Here is a 20,121-nt window from a genome sequence, read left to right as displayed (position 1 = left end):
TTTGTTATCTGATTTCAAAATTCTCAATCAGTGGAAATTACAGACTACATTGCATGAAGTTAAATGCTAAATATGTAACATAAATTATCTAGAAGGATTGTCTGGAAGGCCAAGTCAGCTATGGTACCGAGTGTTGAGAACACTCAGTGTTCTTACATTGTCATGGGAGGTCAGGACCTCAAGTCTGGTAACCTTGTGTCCTCTGATTTTGACCCTTAATTTGGTTAGAGTATTTAAATATTTTACCTTTCTTCTTTTTCTAGGTACCTATTATTAAATTAACAGATTCTTTTACCGAAGTGAAAGTTGATATCAGCTTTAATGTACAAAATGGTGTGAGAGCAGCTGACCTCATCAAAGATTTTACCAAGGTCAGAGAAATTTCTAGTGTTTATTCAGTGAAACGACTGGCAATGGAGTTGGGTTTTGAGATTCTCGTGTGGTGTTCTCATATACCTGGCTAAACTATTTTTGCATGTGTATTGCTGACAAATGCTTCTTTTCTGTGCAGTGGCTTTACTTGCCTTGAATCTGCTTGTAATAATCAGTAATTTATAATGTGGCCTCAGGGAAGAATTCAGGTCGCGGAAGCTGTTGAAGAACTTCTCTGCTGTAGCTCCTTTCGCTTCGGGGAGATAAGGACTGAGGCAGGCTGCACAGTTGGTTGCTGTCTGCTTTCAGTTCCCAAGAGTTCCGATGAAGACCCTCTTTAGGGAGCCTCTTCTAGATTTTAATCCCAGGTCACCTGTAAAGTAGGTCCTGTGGGTGTCCTTACTTTATCCTGAAGTGGTCTCAGTCTGTTTCGGCTTTTGGTGTTTTCTTCCCAGATGGTGCACAGTGTGTCCGCATCATCCGTAGAACATCTCACTGGCTCGAACGCATCAGCTTTTTTTCTCCCTGAGCTGAGACTGAACTACTTTGGCTTATGTAGACTATCTTTTCTGTCCATTCACAATTTTTTTCTTTAGCAGCTCTTCAGATTCACCTTTTTTTTAATGTAAGAAAAAAAATTTAACTGCTTTGTTGTGTGGTAAACATTATATTCTTTTTTTTAAAGAAGACATTATATTCTTGTATAAATGTGCAGAGAAAAAGAGAAATCCATAATTCCACTGTTTTGGGGAGGTATTATGTGTATGTACATGTTCTTTTTACTGAAAAAGAAACTTTTTTAGGAGTTCCTGTCGCGTCGCAGCGGAAATGAATCCGACTAGGAACCATGAGGCTATGGTTTCGATCCATGACCTCGCTCAGTGGGTTAAGGATCCAGCAGTGCCGTGAGCTGTGGTGTAGGTCGAAGATGCGGCTTGGATCCCGCATTGCTGTGGCTGTTGCTTAGGCCTACAGCTGTAGCTCTGATTCAGCCCCTAGCCTGGGAACCTTCATATGCCACGGGTGTGGCTCTAAAAAGCAACAAACAAACAAACAAACAAAAAAACCTTTTTTGAAAACTGAGAATAATATGCATGATAAAAAAAAAAACCTTGCCAGTATGGGAGTTCTCACTGTAGCACAGTGGGCTAATGATCTGGCTTGTCTCTGTGGTGGTGTTGGTTTGACCCATGGCCTGGTACAGTGGGTTAAGCATCCAGCTTTGCCGCAGCTGTGGCTTGGATTCAGTCCCTGGCCTGGGAACTTCCATGTGCCATGGTTGTGCCGAAAAAGAAAAAAAAAAAGAAACTTACAGTATAAAAGAGTAGTGAAGAGTGAGCACTCTTAAACCTTATGTGCTTATTACTTAGATCAGCTTCGTAGGATTTGCCATCGTCGACCTTTTCTCTTGCTTATTGATCCTCTTTCTGAAATTTTTAATAAAAGGATAGCACACTTTATACACGATGCCTTATCCTTTTTTTTTTCTTTTTTTTTCCCGGCTGTGCCCAGCACGGGGAAGTTCCCAGGCCAGAGATCAAACTGGCACCACGGCAGTGCCAGTACCAGATCCTTAACCTCTAGGACACCAGGGAACTCCTGCTTTTTAAAAAATGTATTATTTTACAGGGCTTTTCCGTATCAGCACAGTCACAGTTCCTTCCGTCTGCTCACTGACTGCGTAGTTGTTCTTTGTCAGGATGTGTCCTGCTTTGTGTGGCACCTCTCTTGTGTTGCTCCCCGTCTTTTTCTGCTGCTGCGAAAAGTGCTTGGCGGACGTCTTTCTGTGCCTACGTTTTTCTTTACACTAATAAATTATTTGTAAGGGAGTTCCCGTCGTGGCGCAGTGGTTAACGAATCCGACTAGGAATCATGAGGTTGCAGGTTCGGTCCCTGGCCTTGCTCAGTGGGTTAAGGATCCGGCGTTGCCGTGAGCTGTGGTGTAGCTTGCAGACACGGCTTGGATCCTGCATTGCTGTGGCTCTGGTGTAGGCTGGTGGCTACGGCTTCGATTGGACCCCTAGCCTGGGAACCTCCATATGCCGCGGGAGCGGCTCAAGAAAAGGCAAAAAGACAAATAAATAAATAAATAAATAAATAAATAATACATTATTTGTAGGAAGACTCTTGGAAGTGGAATTTCTGGGTCAGAGGATATATGCAGAGAAAATTCTGTTGGAAATTTGCCTGATTACTCTTTAAAGAGCCTATATCTATTTCTGAGTTAACCATAGGGTATAAAATGCTTATTTCTTGGAGTTCCCATTGTGGCTCAGCAGGTTAAGAACCCAGCTAGTATCCTTGAGGAGGCCGGTTCGATCCCTGGCCTTGTTCAGTGGTACCAGGATCCAGCATTGCCATAAGGTGCAGCATAGGTTTCTGTGGCTGTGGTGTAGGCCGGCAGCTGCAGCTCCTATATGACCCCTAGCCTGGGAACTACATACGCCGCGGGTGGAGCCGTAAAAAGACCAAAAAAAAAAAAAAAATATATATATATATATATATATATATATATATGTATATATACACACCCCCACCCCCCCATCAGTAGCATGCAGAAGTTCTTGGGCCAAAGATTGAACCCACATGGCAACTGTGACCAGAACCACAGCAGGGACAATGCCGGATCCTTAACCTGCTGAGCCTCGTATTTCTCCGTATTTTTGTTATTTCTCATGTTTGCTTCCTTTGATGTGGTTTGCAGTAGTTATAAACATTTTCTTTCTAATGGAAGCAGTATGTGTTCATTCCAAGTGTCAGGAAAAGCGTGGAAATCACTGGTAATTCTACCACCCCTAGATGATGGCTATTAAGATGTTCATTCTGCTCTGTCCCCGTCAGTGTCCCTAGCCCAGGGCCTGCCTTCTGGGCTTAATGAGTGTGTGCTTGAGTGAATGACAGCCTCACACTGTCCATATTTGCCAGTGTGGATGGTCTCACCCTTCCTTGTAAAGCCTGGAAGGTGGTCTGTGTGTTCACCTGCCTGCATGGAAGCAGCAGGCAGGACTGCTCCTGGGCTGTGCAGAATAATCTGAAGGACGCTGGTCTCCCTGGTGGAGTGCCACCCATCAAAAGTGATTCTTTAAAATCCCACCAAGGAGTTCCCTTGTGATCCCAGTTAAGGATCCAGTGCTGTCACTGCAATGGCTCCTGTCACTGCTGTGGTGTGGGTGTGATCCCTGGCCTGGGAACTTCTGCACGCCATGGGCATGGCCAAAAAAAAAAAAGAAGAAAAAGTTGAGATGTTGCCCCAGACTGTCTGTTACCTGTTTACAGTGGAGTGTTACTTGGTAACGGCCATAGTGAGTGTCAGAAAATATGTAATATTCCTAGTGTTTCTATTCTATGATGAGTGCTTGGGTGCTGTTATTTATGCCTGCATGTTCTAGATTTTAGATTGAGGAGAAAATCTTTAATTACTTAGAGCATATTTTTATAGGTTGTTTTTAAATTAGAAAATTAGGAGTGTCCATCGTGGTTCAAGGGTGACGAACCTGGCTGATATCCACGAGGATACCGGTTCAGTCCCTGGCCTTGCTCAGTGGTTTAAGGATCTGGTGTTGCTATGGCTGTGGTGTAGGCCAGCAGCCATGGCTCTGATTCGACCCCTAGCCTGGGAACGTTCATATGCTGTGGATGCAGCCCTAAAAAGCAAAAGATTAAAATTAAAATAAAAAAAATTGTTTATTACATATCTCCACCAAAGTTTGTAATTTAAGGACCAGTTTATACTTAGAGACTGTTACGCTGTTGATGCTTAGAGCAATTACTAATGTAGGAATTCATTGAAAATATAATTTTCTTTTTCAGAAATATCCTGTATTACCCTACTTGGTTTTAGTATTGAAACAATTCTTATTACAGAGGGACCTTAATGAAGTATTTACAGGCGGGATTGGTTCTTACAGTCTCTTTTTAATGGCAGTCAGTTTCCTTCAGGTAAGTTACATACCATGCTAGTGTGTGCTAAAAAGTGTTTTTAAGTAAATCAGTTGAGAGTCATTTTGGAAAAAAGGTGTAAATCAGACTCTAATTGGAATGTTTTCCTTGATTATTTATGACTTTTCCTTTTAAACTGGATACCTTTTATAATTTAGCAAATATTTTTAAATCCCTAGGGGGGAATTTTTTTTTTTTTTTCCTTACTCCCATGTGTTCTAGTATTTTGAGACTTTACATTACAAATTTTAATATACAAAGGTACGGTGTGGTTTCCATAAGTGTAAAATAGTCATATAAATGCCAACAATAAAAATGTCTTCTAAGCAGCTAATCCTATAAATTTAGCTGGAATTGAGACTTGCTATCTGGGTAAGATGAATTAGAAATCTTACTGTCATCAGCGAGTGTGTTTATGTGGCTCAGTGTGGCCACCTGCCCAACTCTGTTGGTGAGTCAGAATGACTCTCCTGATGATGTTGGACCAAGCCAGCCCTGTCAGCCTTATAGATTGTCCCTCACCAGTTCCATCCACACCCATGAGGCTCTAATGTGGTCTGTAACAGAAGTACTGTTACTGTTAGCCCGCTGCACCTCCATTGCCTATTGGCTGCTATACTAAACCGTTTTTATAATAGTGTTATTTATAGAAACTAGAATGTCATTTATTATCCTGACCTTGATAATAGAGAGAAAATCCAATATGATTTTTTTTTCTTCTCATTTTAGTTACATCCCAGGGAAGATGCTTGCATCCCCAATACAAACTATGGTGTTCTCTTAATAGAATTTTTTGAATTATATGGACGACACTTCAATTATTTAAAGACTGGCATCCGGATAAAGGATGGTGGTTCCTATGTGGCCAAAGATGAAGTACAGAAAAATATGCTAGATGGCTACAGGCCATCAATGCTTTATATTGAAGATCCTTTACAACCAGGTATTGAATTTAGGTAAATCTGTGGGCATTCACAGAAAAGGGCATCTTCAGTCATCCTATTATGCTGTAACCTCTTTTCAGATGAAAAATCGAGGATTAACTTGTAATTGCAGTTATTCTTTTTTCATCAAAATGTTTTATAAACAAACACGTGAACAGAAACAAACGCACACACCGGAAAGACCTGCTGCACACTTTCCCGTGAGCTGGGACTCTTAAAGGCAGAGGAGAGAAGGTGTTTGTTATTTGGGTGGGTTTGGCATGTCCAGTTTGGTGTCCATTTTTCTTCTTTCTTGAGCCTTCCCTGCTCCTGAGTCTATGCATTTGTCAGCTAGGGCTTTTAAGCGAGAATGCTGAGGTCCTTAGAGGCAGTAAGCATACTGATCGATCTCAGAACTCATGAGAGAAAGGGCATCAAGAGACAAGTTTATTTTCCTTTTGGACCCCTTCTTTCCTCTTTAATTTTACATAGTCTCCCTGTGCTTTTCCCAGCTTTTACATTCATTGGCTCGAAAGTGAGCAGAAAATGTACTGCTTCTGTGCTTTTATGAAGCAGTGTTTGATTGTTTGTATCCTGGTTTTTATTGGCAGTATTTTTCCTGTATAATTATAAAGTATTTAGGTTCTGTGTTTTTGGACTTCAGTGGAAATGCTTTTAGTCATTTGCTTTAATGCACTGACTTTGAAAATGAGTAAAACAAAGGGAGTTAGGAGTAGGAGTTCACAATGTGGCTCAGTGGTAACAAAGCCGACTGGTACTGTGAGGAAGTGGGTTCGATTCCTGGCCTCGCTCAATGGGTTAAGGATCCGGCATTGCCGTGAGCTATGGTGCAGGTCACAGACGAGGCTCGGATCCCAGATGGCTGTGGCTGAGGTGTAGGTCAGCAGCTGCAGCTCCGATTCGACCCCTAGCCTGGGAACTTCCATATGCCAAGGGTGTGGCCCTAAAAAGCCCCCCCCCCAAAAAAAAAGAAAAAAAAAAGGAAAAGAGTAGTTGCTTAGGAGCCATCGTATAAAGTAATTGTGTGTGTTTATTCATTGAGGAGTCTACTCTATGTAAAGGACACAAAGATTTTTCAGCAAGACAGCTTTTCAGGCGCTCATAATTTAGTGCAGGAGATATTTATAGAGCTAACAAGGAAAAAAATAGATATTTCTAATTTAGCTTGGTTTCACTCTTAGGAGAGAACAGGCAGTTACTTCCTTTATTTGCATGACTGGGTTTGGGATAGTCTCTCTTGGACCAGAAGATATGTGGGCAGTTTATATGCCAGCATAACATACTTATGCTTGATAAGCATGTTTAGAGCCTGGGGAGCTGGTGGCTCGACGGGCAGCTCAGATTCTGAGTGCAGCTCTAGCAGGATAGTCATCGCCCTTGCTCTCCTGAACTTTCCGTTCATATGAAGTGACGGTGAATTCGACTGTCTTCTGTATGCATTTCTTTTAAAGGTAATGATGTTGGAAGGAGTTCATATGGGGCCATGCAGGTGAAGCAGGCCTTTGATTATGCCTATGTGGTCTTGAGTCATGCTGTATCGCCGATAGCAAAGTACTATCCCAACAACGAAACGGAGAGGTAAAGTTTAACTAAAGTCCGCCCATTGGGGTCAGAATTGGTTGTGGCTTCTTATCTTCGAATTAACGTTACCTCCCCTCTTTTTTTAAAAATACTTGCAGCATCTTAGGTAGAATCATTAGAGTAACGGATGAAGTTGCCACATACAGAGATTGGATATCAAAGCAGTGGGGCTTGCAGAATAGGCCTGAGCCTTCATGCAATGGTAAGCGTTTCTCCTTGATCAATGCACTGGGTATTAGAGGCTTTGCTCTGTTGTGTGTGCTTAATGGGAAGAAACGTTTTCCAATCTTTTGCCACTCTTTCAGGAAATGGTGTTACCTTGATAGTAGATACTCAGCAGTTAGATAAATGTAATAATAATCTATCTGAAGAAAATGAAGCCCTTGGAAAATGTAGAAGTAAAACTTCGGAATCTCTTAGTAAACACTCTTCAAACTCTTCATCAGGTCCAGTGTCTTCCTCCTCTGCCACACAGTCCAGCTCTAGTGACGTTGTAAGTATGAAGGCATAGTTTGCTAAACCTAGACCCTTGGGAGCTGTGGTGTGGGGGGGTGATTCTATCGAGAGTCCAAGGCTAACTCCTTTTCTTATTCGTCCCTGGAAAATTTTAATGATTGTACTTTTTCTCAGCATTGTATGAAAGTTTTCAAGCATACGGCAAAAGTGAAAGAATTTTAGTGAATATCCATACACAGCAGCACTAGATTCTACCATTAACATTTGACTGATTTATCACGTAGCTAGTCATCCATTCACCAGTTCACCTTGTCAGTTTTGCAGACATCAGCGCATTTCCCCCAAAGGACTGTCATGAGTTCATCGTTAACCAGAGTTCAGTGTTTGTCCAGCTTTTTCTTTTGATAGGCAGTTGACACATACAGAAATCTTAATTATCCAATTAATAAATGTTAACAAATACATACACACGTGTAACCCAAAATCCTGACAAAAATAGGCTATTATACCATCACCCCAGAAAGTTCCCTCCTGATATTTTCTAGTCGATTCCCAATCTCTCTCTCAGAGGTAACCGCTGTTACGGTTTTTCTAACACCACAGATTAGTTTTATCTGTTTCAATAGTCATATAAGTGGCATATGTACTCTTCTGTTCACCATTTTAAATGTACAACTCAAGGTTTGTTTTTTTTTTTAAAGCATATTTACAAAATTATACAGCCTGATTCCAGGACATTTCCATCACCCCAAAAAGAAGCCTAGAGGCAGCCCCTAACAATTCCTGTCTCCCTCCCACCCCCAATGCAATGGCAATCCCGGATCTTTCTGTCTTGTCCTGATTGAATTTTTAGTATCAGTTATACCTACAGTTACTTACCCTCATCAGGATGAATTCTGAATTTATGTAAAATTTTGAGATCTAAACAGGCTTTATTGACTTCAGGTGTATGACCTAAAGTCACCGAAATATACAAGAGACAGTTTTATGTTGCTGACTGCCGTTTATCACAGTGGAGACACAAATCCTCAGATACCCACGTGCTGTTTGGGTACCTGAGGCAGAGCTGTGGAGGGCAGAGTGCTGAGCTAGAGGCACAGATGGGCGGAAGCAGAGCCCGCCTCGAGAGGGACTGAGGATCTGTGTCTCCTAAGTGCTGGGCAGAGCACAGCGAGGGCAAAGGGCAGACCCCGGGAGAGTAGCAGTCATGGCCCAGGCTGCCCGGAGACAGGCGGGAAGCCCCCCGCCACACGCCGTGTTGGTTGGAGGAGACGCCGATTTGTCACAGCAGACTCTCAGAGGCTGCGTCCTTGGAAGTGATCGTTTCGTATTTGGTTGAAGACTTCGAATCAGGGACTGGCGTCTAGGTCTCCACTCTTTGCCATGCACTTTCCACTCTAGCCCGGCTCCTTCGCTGTCAATAAAAATGCAAATAAACTTGGACCTCTGTGGAGCTCCTTCAAGGCCGATTAACAGGGTCAGGCGTGGGCAGTGGATTTGCCAGTGAACAGAAGCCCTCTGATACCATAAGCCACTTGAAATGTCTGGAGGAAAACTTAAGCAGTTAATTTTATAAATTGCTCGCTGTGCTTCCTTTAACTCCCAAATGTTTAAACTTAGTCCGAGTGCTTAGCTGACGTTGTTTTCCCTTCTTAATACTGGATATCTCCATCATTCCTGTGTCACGTTATGACTCGTGTGACTTGTGTTAGGATTCCGACGCGACGCCATGCAAAACCCCCAAACAGCTGCTCTGCCGTCCGACCCCTGGGAATCGAGTAGGGTCGCAGGATGTGTCCTTGGAATCCTCTCAGGCAGTGGGAAAAATGCAGAGCGCCCAGGCCACTAACACCTCCAACAGCACCAACAAATCCCAGGTGTGTGGAACTTGTGTTTTTAGTTGTTAGGATTCAGTATAGAATTTTAGAGTTTTGTACACACACACACACGTATATACACACGTACACATATACACACACACATCACAGGTTTGAAGAAAGCTCTAGGATGAAGGACAAACGTATTTTGTTCTAGGAGATTCTAAAACATGACAGGTAACAGGATGTCCTGAGAGTCTTTGTGAGACACCAGTGTAACACACAGCTTTGTGCGCATCTAGTGACTCGTCCTTATAAGATGTCCCAGCCAACCCACTTCATTACAAAAAACATTTCTTCAGGCTATAAAAAGGTTTAGTTGTACTTGAAGTAAACACACATGAAGCTTTTGCACAATCTCATTGCAGTGCTGTGCACCTCTGGGAATAACAGCCTTTTTAATTAATTTATAACAAAACAACCTTTTTTTTATATTTTAGTATTCAATACCGAGTTAGTTGCCTGGGTTGAAATGATCAGATAGCAGTCAGCCATGGTCAGCTGACTAGCTTTAGCTTTGACTTCAAAAGGCCACAGAGATACTCTATTGGAAGTTCCTCAGTTGCCTAAAATTTTATGAATCCTGAGCAACGAATCAGAATGAGAGGAAGAAGCCACTTCGTACGGGACTCTGGTCTGAGGCCATCCCACCCTTCCCAGTGCTTTGGGCACCCTGGGGAAGGCGCTTGCTGTAGAGACTGACTGTTAACGTCAGTCACCCCGTGTCTGACTTGACTGGCAGAAGCCACCCTACCTGTGCAGCCTTGGTTATGTACACCAAACACAGACTTACTCTGAAAATGCAGTTTAAGTAGCAGGTGGTAGCAGGAAAGGAGTGCCCAGCCGTGATGACCCCGGGCTGGCAGCACACCTGCTTGTCCAAAAGCTTCTTCCAGTACTGCTGGTTATCATGTGCTGTGATGCTTGATAGATTCCTTAAGAAAAGCCTTCAATCCATGTACTCTGTTAAGATGGCAAGACTGCTTCTTAACAGAAGATGTGGTCTGTGTTTTTCAATATTTCCATAAAAAAAATAATGTAAAAGTTTTAAAGCCTAAGGAAATTAAGCCCTGTGGCATCATTTGCCTCTTGCTAGATAAGTCAGCGTATTCCTAGTTAGGAAGGCTGCCCGAGTCAGGTCGTAGCGAGGGCTCTGTTGAATCCACGGTACTAACGTCTTTCTGACCGCTTTCCTTCTCTGCAGCATGGATCAGCAAGGCTCTTTCGTTCTTCCAGCAAAGGCTTCCAAGGTACAACCCAAACAAGCCATGGTTCCTTGATGACAAACAAACAACATCAAGGCAAATCAAATAATCAGTATTACCATGGCAAAAAGAGGAAACACAAGAGGGACGCCCCCCTCTCAGACCTTTGTAGATAGTCGGCGTTGCACGATGGACTGTCTTCTGTGTGCAATGGTCTCATGCTCAGGACAGTTGGATAGGGACTCCTGGGAGACGTTCGGGAGCCTTACACTGTTCAGACGTTGATTTAGCAACTGCGTTTTTTCCCAGCTCGCCACGGAATGGATCATGAAGACGGACAACTGCAAAAACAAAAAGCAAGCAAAAAAGGGGAAAAAAAAAAAAAAAAAAAAGGCTGCTCATTTGTTAAGTCATATGCTACAACAGGGTCATTTTAAGATTTAAAGCTTGAATGTAAAATAAATCTATTTCTCATTGGCTTTATGCAGAGTTATAGGGAATAGTATTCAGTGTGGGTAGGTATAGAAACAAGAAACATTTTCAGAGGATGGGGTGGGGAAGGAAAACACAGGTATCTTATAGGAAGTCCCGATTCCAAAGGGGAAAGTGATCTGTGCATGTTTCTTTCTTTCTTTCTTTTTTTTTTTTTTAATATTTTTGCATATATTTACCATTTTATTGTGTGTATATATAGATGACCATATAGGAAATTGATATTTGTAATAGTGGATTTGTTAATACTTTTTACATAACATTACTGTTTAAATTGTAAACAGATTTTTCTCAGGATTAGTTTGAAAAATAATCTGAATTGTCATCTTAACATCCATCTATAGGGAAGTGATTAGTTCTATTACTCAATTTGTTTCCTCAGCATTGAAATGACTTAATAGAACCCTTGTGACCTGCTGCAAAAATTTTCCTCTCTAAAGAAAAGGTTATGGTGGCAAATGACATTTATTTTATTTTGTAAAAAAAAAGAAAAAAAAAAATATGTACTATGTACTTTTGTGTAAACACTGAAAAATCTCTAGTCATCTCTAAGAATTAACTTGCAACTGTTTTCTATAGTGCTGTCGTCTTGGGCAATGGGCAATTACATGACTTTGTGTTTGTTTCCTTTGCAGTCTTTTTTTTTTTCCCCCCCCAAACTCTTCCTCGTAGGAAAAAAAAAAGGCCGCCCTCGTCTGGTCCCATTCCCGTTGCAGTGAAACCTCGAGTTCCACAGCCTTTGCATGCTGGCTTCTCTAACCCTGTGTGCTGCGTGTGCTTGTTTTTCTCATCTCGTATTCTTTTTTAAAGTCATGCTTAACTACTGTGGGAGAGAATAACTGTAAACAGCTTTAATTAAATCATACTTATAAAAAACTATTTTCTTATACTCCACTTTATGCTTTTGGTATTGTTGATCTTTAAAAATTAAATGGTCTTTGATAATGGATCTATTTTGTATTGCCTTATTAAGACCAAATACTTCTTGTCATCCCATTCTTTATCCTCTCATTTCATGGAATTGTTATCGTTAATTAAAACTTTTTTAAACATTGGCTTGTTTCAATCATACTGTAAATTTTGATTGTGGTCAGCTTTGAGTGCAAAGGAGATGTATAATTCTGTTACTCATCACATGTCGAGTTTGAAACTCAGTTGGGAGTATTTAATAGAATGTAAGCGACGTTTGAAAATGCTTTCTAAGTGAATGCTCTTATGTTTAGCATCAGTGTGTGTGGCTCTGTTAATTCCAGCCATTTCTGAGATGAGATTCTTTTATATATATATACATATATATATGTGTATATATATATATACATACACACACACACACACATTTAAAGTACTATACTTCTTTTAGGAATTTCTTTTATATACATTTATGAAATACTGAAGACCAATCAGCCCATAAATGGACACTTAGTGCAACTTTTTATAGAGAAAATAATGCTAAAGTAAGACCAAAACTGATGTCATCATTGAAAGTAACAGTTTTCAATATGTTCGTATTTTAATTCACAACGGAAAAATGTGTTCCAAAACTGGAAATTCATAATACTTGTGTAAACTGTGGAAGATTTTAAATGTGATGTTATTTTGACAATGTTTTAAATTTTAGAGTCACATTTTATTCTGATCAGAATTTTTTATCAAGATGTTGAGCTTTTGTTTTTTGAAACTAGTTTGTCATAACATATTGTGCATAATCACAGTATTTATTTTCTAGGACTCTTGTGAATGTGTAGACTTATGTTTACTACTAAGGGAACAATTATTTATAAAATAATATTAAATCCAGTATTAGCTGCCTATCTCAGACACTTAATACTTGCAGAGAGATCCATGTTACATAACCACACTGAAGTTTTTGTTTTGTTTTTGCAAAGAATCACCCTCATTGTTGAAAGTAAATGTACTCTTAGGGTGCAGATATTAGTGTTCCAATAAGCATGTGATTATATTAAGGTGGTGGTAGCGGGAAGATAATCTTGATTCCATTGGGAATCTTAGGTTTTCGTAAATTTATTGGGAAAATAGTTTTTCCTGTACTGCTGAAGTTTCTTTTTGGTAAACAGTATCTTTCTAAAAGAAAAAGCATGAAGGAGAAATTGAGGTGTGTACATTTCCTCAAATGACCAGCATTGTATTCGTGAATACTATGTATCTTGCAATGAACAGTGTGGAAGCTGTTCATTTTTCAATCTGAAGTAAAATACTTTCAAGAACTTTTAGTTTGCCTGCTCATTTGTTTTGTACATTTCATCTCTGTATTTGACTCCTGTCTTTTTTTCTTTTTTTTGAGTTTTAATATTTTCTATAAGGATTTTGTGACTGTGTCAGAAACGTGCCATTTATATATTAGAGTCCATCCATATCCATGACTCATAACCTTCCTTTGCCAGTACTTGCAGAATGGAATCTTACAGGTTCTGCATCTATGGTGACATTTCTCTGGCGGTCATGTCTGTGTGCCTGGTTGGTGTGGAAGCGTTCTTCAGAACTCATAATAAACATTTAAATACTGGTTTTTAGAGGTGCTGACGGGTCAAAGAGGTGTCAGCACGCACGCTGAGTGCTTACGTTTGATGATAAAGATAAATGCATTTTTTTCCTCCAGTTTTAAGGTGTCCATGAAGGTGCCCAGTTTTTATTGTCTTTGATTTGTTTGGTGGTCTTGCGTGTGGCTTTCACGTCCAGCTTTGATCTGTGGGATCTACTGGTTTTACATGGAGTTGCCCCCCCCACCCCCCCCCCCCCCCCCCCCCCCCGCCATCTTCCACAGTTGACCGCAGCATATTTTTGGTCCTGTTCTGAGTGTTTCACCTTTATTTACATTTTGAGTCTCTTATTCATATTTAGGTTATTTGCTTTGGCTCCGAATATTCCTGGATAAAGTCTTCACGGAGCAAAATACGTTGCAGTAGGGAGAGCATTTTTCATAGTCTTTTTCCTCTGAAGTCTTCTATCTCCGTGTGTGTCCATTTCATTCCTCCCCCCCCCCCACCCCGTGCGATGGTAAGCGGACGTGTTTGCCTTACCCGGTGGACTGGTGTCTGGGGTTCTGATGTGTAGACGGGTCGTAGGAGTCTGACAGCTCTGAGCTACAGGGCCCTATTGCTGTGACGTGTACTCACTGCAAAGACATCCCCCATGACGAGAATGTAGTTTTCTAGGTTGCTCTATGGGAATCCTTGAGGTCACCATTATCAGGTACTGTTGATAAGTTTTGCTGCTATTTTTATTGTTGCTGACATTTCTTCTCAATTTTGATGTTAATCTAAAGTTTGAAACCCATCAGCTCCTTTACTTGCTACAAGCTGTTGATTTCTTCGTGTTTCAGTTACTAACTAGAAGTGTTGCTAGGACATTGGTTGCTTCTCAGTTACTCTGTCAAATGTTAAACGGTAAAGTATAAAAATATCTCCAGGCTTGCTGTGATTAAATATGAAAATGTTAAAATTTAACAATCAGAAGAGTTTATGCTTAGGTGTTCCCGGGGTGGCTCAGTGGAAATGAACCCAACCGGTATCCATGAGGAGGCGGGTTCAGTCCCTGGCCTCGCTCAGTGGGCTGAGGATCTGGCATTGCCATGAGCTGTGGTGTATGTCCCAGATGTGGCTCGGATCCGGCATTGCTGTGGCTGTGGTGTAGGCCAGCAGCTGTAGATCCCACTCGACCCCTAGCCTGGGAACTTCCATAAGCTGCGGGCACGACCCTAAAAAGCAAAACTAATAATATATGCTTATCCATCAGTTCTTAACTCTCATTTGAACTGTTTGAATTAGTGGAAGGCAACATTCTCATATTTTGTGAGCAAAGTATTCTATAAACGAATTTATTAAACTTGAGTAGAAAAGGTAGACTTTGTACTTTTTACGCTGGTCGTCATCAGTGACAGAGCTCGTCCAGTGAGACACATGTAGAGAATGGTGTGGCCTTGACGTGGGAGCAGAGTTAGTAGAAGCGGTTCCTGGGAGTGGGGTCCTGACCTTTTGCCTCAGTTTCTAAAGCCCAAGACTCTTTAACTACCTGCAATTTTGTCAGAACAGTTTTGGGCAGAATAAATGTTAAAGAACAAATTTTAATATGCTGCTTGATACGGACCATAACTAAGACACCAACCAAATTTTATTTATTTGCATGACTGGAAAACATAACCCAGAAGCCTTTTCCTTGACCATCTTCTTGTGAGCTGTCTTGACTTTACACCTTAAGCAACTTTTTAAGTCAAAGACAATGAACTAACTATCTGTGTACATTGAATTTGGACAGAATTATTAACCAGAGGAATTGCTTATAAAGTCTGCTGATTTATTCGATATCCAGAGTTAAATATTTACTCAAGGACAGTTTTTAGCTAGTAAACTAATGTCATTTTACTCATGTCAGGTTGGGCTGTTTAGTTTGTTCCCCCCACCCCCAGCCCAAAGTATTTGACATTCACGTCTTCTACTTGAGTATGTGCCTTACTAAGTTTCGCCGAGCCCGTGGTCTCCTAGGCAGAAGGAGGTAACACTTCAGAGAGCGGCTGAACAAGACGATGAAGATAGGCACCCCCTTTGATGACTGGAAGCTCGAGGTGTCTCCTGGATTTGCTGAGAGAGACATTAGCCATAAGAACAGATGCTAAGAGGGAAGACAGGTGTTTTCTTGTTCTTCTTCTTTTGTGTACCTCAGCGAATGTGTTTATTGACATTTGCCCATCATCTTACTTTTGCCTTTTAAGTCCTTTTTGGTTCCACGCAGTCGTGGCTGCTTTTCATTGCAACAGCCTCTTCGTGTCCTGATTAAAGGGAAGCTCTCCACTAAGCCAACAGTCTGGATGAATGTGTTTGGAGTGTTGTTTTCTCTTAAAGATGCTGTGGTAGTGAGAGGTTATGAAGTGAAGCAAGATAGTCATTACCCCGCTGGTTGGGTGGGAGGAGCGGGGAAGAGAGAAGCCTAGGAGAAGCATTCCCTAAAGCCAGTGACGTGGGGAAATTTCATCCTTGTCTCTTATGGACGGGTCAGCTGTACCTTTTAAAGAGAATGAGATTTTTGGTTATCAGCCACATTTTTTGAGTTTCAATTTTATCTTCACCTTTCCGCTTGGGTTCTGTGCAACTCAGAGCTGTTCCCTGCATCATTTTACCATTACCTTTTATATTTGGTTGCAACGTATAGTATGTCTCTTTGTCCCTAAATCTCGGAAATTTAAGATTCCCTCTTTTCTGATTTTTACATGTTGCAAAGTCCAGAGGCACTTTTTAAAATGTCTTTGGGAGTTCCTGTCACGGCGCAGCGGAAACGAATCCGACTGGGAACCATGAGGTTGCGCGGGTTCGAGCCCTGGCCTTGTCCAGTGGGTTAAGGATCCTGCATTGCTGTGGCTGCGGCATAGGCTGGCAGCTGTAGCTCCAATTAGACCAAAAAAGTCTTTTTGAAAATCTTGTACTCCTAAAACAATTCAAAGACTTGTTACAAGTTTCGGAGTCTTCACTTTACATTCACTATTGAAAAACACGGGTTTACCTCCGAAAGTTAAGGGCGAAAAGCTCGGTGGCAGCCAGTCTAGTTTCTGGATACGCATGTGAAGGACCAAGATAAACATTTTTAGTGGCATATATGTAGATACATACGTTTAGCACTTTGATGAACCAGTGTTTGTTTTTAACAACTTGTTTGTTTATTTCCTTCTTTGATTAGCATTGCCTTCTGTGTTAAGAAATTCGGACTCCTGCGAGGTGCTGGAGGTTTGAATCATCTTGAAAGCTTTCCAATCTTGTCTAGTTAACCGCTGCAGAGGCACTAAGGAATTTACCAGAGAAAAGAGATTTGATACAAACAATTTATGAAATCTCCACATTTCCTGAGGTCCTGTCACTGGGCACCAGTTACCAATGCTGTGAATGAATTGCACCTGGAAGCTTTTTCTTTTTTTTTTTTTAAAGCTAACGACGATTTCTTCAAAGATGTCAATTGTTTGCCTTGGAAAGTTTATAAATTGCATTTCTACGTGCATCTGCCCACAGTACTCACATTGGGTTTATTATTCATAACCTGCAATTTAATAAAGGCTTCGTGGTTTGATTTATCTTCAAAACCTCCGGTATGAGCCTTTATGTAAAACTTGAATGGCTACTTAAAATTTTTTTTATTTAAATTTTTTTTTGTTTTTTTTAGGGCCTCACCCACAGCACATGGAGGTTCCCAGGCAAGGGGTAGAATCGGAGCTGAAGCTGCCATCCTACACCACAGCCACAGAAACTGGATCCGAGCTGCGTCTGCGACCTACACCACAGCACACAGCAACCCCGGATCCTTGACCCACTGAGCGAGGCCAGGGATCGAACCTCCGACCTCACGGATGCTGGTCAGGTTCATTTCCGCTGAGCCATGATGGGAACTCCTAAAAGTTTTGTTTTAATCTTGTAATTCTAAGGACAGCCCTTATTTAGACTAAGAGGTTTTCTTGTACCTATATGGATACCATTTAGGGAGGTTTTCATCTTTTTTTTTTTTTTTTAAGGGCCGCACCTGCGGCATATGGAAGTTCCCAGGCCAGGGGTTGAATCTGAGCTGCAGCTGTAGGCCTACGCCACAGCCACAGCAATGCGGGAACCAAGCCTCTTCTGTGACTTACACCACAGCTCATGGCAACATCGTGTCTCCAAACCACTGAGCAAGGCTGTGGTTTGAACCCACATCCTCATGGATACTAGTTGGGTTTGTAACCCACTGAGCCACAACAGGCACTCCCCTTTCTTTGGGGTGGAGTTCATCCTTTTTAATGCCGGCAGTGGAGTGGGAGAAGCTTTAAGATGCTTCCCCTGCCCGCCTCCTGCCCATATCCTGGCCAAAGATAGCCTTTTGGCCTCCCCACAGCCATTGCAAGCCTGGAAACTGACTCCCTAGAATTTGGCTATTCCCAAGTATCAGCCCCGTTTTATCCTTTGCTTTAATATAAGGGGTTGTGCTCTCTGTACCGAGAAATTGCTCAGTGGGACAGATGACACAGACTCTAACAGTAGAGTCATGAAAGTGTTTGATTTTCCAAAGAACAGAGAAATAGGGTTAATAAGTGCAGCTCACGCATGTTTTCAGGATTCTGCTCACCTAGGGGGTAGACCTGGCAGTTTCATGGCGTGGACCAGTGGTGCTTGCCTGGAACCCAACTGAATGATGGTGGGGAAAATCCCTGGGTAGTTTGCTTCAGGATAATTACAAGCTTGGTTTCGGTGAAGAGCAGCTCAGCCGTCTGTAGACAACTAGCTGGTAAAACCAGACTGCCCACTCCAGCCTGATTTCTTCCGTTTACCTCTTATGTGTGTACTGGAAATGTTCCCTTAAAAAAGCAAAAAAAGCATAACCCTGTCAACTAGCACGTCGGAAACGTCTCAAATGGTAAATGAGAAAATAAACAATACACAGGACAGCTTTGGCCAGCTCCCCAAACAGTGAATTTACTTAATTTCTCACCTACTATGTGAATGTATGCTCCACTGTACATACAACATGTAAATATCCGCATAAAAGGAGCTTGTGACCCTTCACCCCCTTAGTCCCATTGAGCTCCCTAAAGCTAGCGCCCTTAATATTTGGGGATGTCTACTTCTAGATTTTAGAAAATGCATTTTCATACAGAAACATCTGCACAAATATAATTTCAGAGGGGTCTTTCCCCCTTTTACCTCAGTGGAATCATTCTGGAGTGTTCTGCAGATCCCTTCCCGTATGGAGGGATCTTTCCACGTCAGTGCACCTGCAGATCTGCCTCATTTCCTTCTTAGGATGCCGACTTCTGCTTTCAAGGAGCTTTGGTAAATTCATAGGTCCGATACCCGAAGGCTCTTAGACGCTCGTAAGTGCTTATGAAATGTTCAGCACTTTTGAGCTCAACTCGAATAGTTTTCTAAAGTATTACTATCTGATGGCACTCTCCTTCCGCACTTTTATGAGAAAAAAGTTTCCCTCGGTTTTATCTTCTTTTAGGAGAATTTTCATGAGTGACTTTTGGATATTTGTGCTAGGATCTAATGTTCTAAATGCAACATGGTCATCTGAAACTATGCCCTGCTTTTTCTGTATTTCCACTTGAAAAAAATAACCTTGGCAAAACTGAGGAAAAAATATTAGTTGGAATTCCCATTGTGACTCAGGGGAGTTAAGAGCCCGACTGGTATCCATGAGGATGCAGGTTCAATCCCTGGCCTCGCTCAGTGTGTTAAGGATTGGGCATTGCTGTGGCTGTGGTGTAGGCCAGCAGTTGTGGCTCTGATTGGACCCCTAGCCTGGGAACCTCCATATGCCGCGGGTGCAGCCCTAAAAAGACCAAAAAAAAAAAAAAAAAAGCTTTACGCTTCTTGCTTGTCTAAGAAAACCATTTCAAAACAGTGATGAAATAAAAATTTACATTTTAAGGCAAGAGAAGAACAATTTAGACAAACATCTCTGCCTGTTTGTCCTCCTGCCTCCCACTGAGTATGTGTTGCATCTCTGCCTTATGTGCCAACAAGACCTCCCCAATGGCAGAAACACCTGCTCCACCGTAAAGATCAATTTTTTGTCCTGCTGCTGTCAGCTATGTAACTCCTTAGAGAATAATGGTTTTTTTCTCGACTCTTGTCATGAGGAGCTGACATCTTTCTTTGGTGAACTTTGTGTGCAATGCCAATATACCATTTCCCTTAAAGACAACGATGGGTACAGAACGGACTGGTCAGATGACCTGGGGTGATCACTAGGCTAATAGAAGTTCTTAAATACTTACGAGCTGATTCATGTTACTAGTTGTAGTACTTATATCCTGCCTATTTTACAAGATTATTGTTTCTCGCGCTGCCACGTATGTGACGGAGCCCCAGATAAAGGTCATGATGATCCGACCCCTGGAAACAATGGCTCGATGAGTGTAAGAGGGTAACTCCAGATGTGCGAAAAAGCAGCGAGCGAGAACCATTTCCTGGATCGTAACACTAGTAGCAACAGGCTGTCCAGACGCTTCTGGCTGCTGGGAGCAGAGCGCCCATCAGTGAACTCCTCGCCTGACCTGGGAATGAGCATTCTTGGTGCCGTGGAACAAACTGGTCCCAAACGGCCCCCCTTGCCGCGGTCAAAGTTAAGACCTAAAGGCAAGGGGTTGTAAATAAGGGATGCTACCCACCATCCAGTCATCAGCCACTGATGCTGGTGACCTTCAATACCCGCCGACAGGGGTTCGAGGGGACCATCAGGATGAGGCCCTGGGTGCTCAGGAAAAGCTGAGGGACTAGCCCT

General features: G+C 41.9%; 1 protein-coding gene across 2 annotated transcripts in view; it reads left to right on the top strand.

Moving 5' to 3' along the window:
* TENT4B (terminal nucleotidyltransferase 4B) overlaps window positions 1-13,097 on the top strand; it is a 65,264-nt gene extending 52,167 nt beyond the window's left edge. The window contains exons 5-12 of one of the 2 annotated variants that reach the window (XM_047789742.1): window positions 264-371; window positions 4,183-4,311; window positions 5,041-5,254; window positions 6,707-6,833; window positions 6,935-7,038; window positions 7,283-7,329; window positions 9,005-9,169; window positions 10,374-13,097. In XM_047789742.1, coding sequence (XP_047645698.1) covers window positions 264-371; window positions 4,183-4,311; window positions 5,041-5,254; window positions 6,707-6,833; window positions 6,935-7,038; window positions 7,283-7,329; window positions 9,005-9,169; window positions 10,374-10,550 — 1,071 coding nt within the window. In that variant the 3' untranslated portion in view covers window positions 10,551-13,097. Of the gene's footprint in view, window positions 1-263; window positions 372-4,182; window positions 4,312-5,040; window positions 5,255-6,706; window positions 6,834-6,934; window positions 7,039-7,141; window positions 7,330-9,004; window positions 9,170-10,373 lie in introns of both variants that reach the window. The other variant, XM_047789741.1, reaches the window with a different exon arrangement.
* The last annotated feature ends 7,024 nt before the right edge of the window (window positions 13,098-20,121 follow it).

The sequence above is a fragment of the Phacochoerus africanus genome, chromosome 8, assembly GCF_016906955.1.
Source record: "Phacochoerus africanus isolate WHEZ1 chromosome 8, ROS_Pafr_v1, whole genome shotgun sequence".
In the NCBI taxonomy this organism is placed as follows: Eukaryota; Metazoa; Chordata; class Mammalia; order Artiodactyla; family Suidae; genus Phacochoerus; species Phacochoerus africanus.
This window is presented reverse-complemented; position numbering and strand designations above follow the sequence as displayed.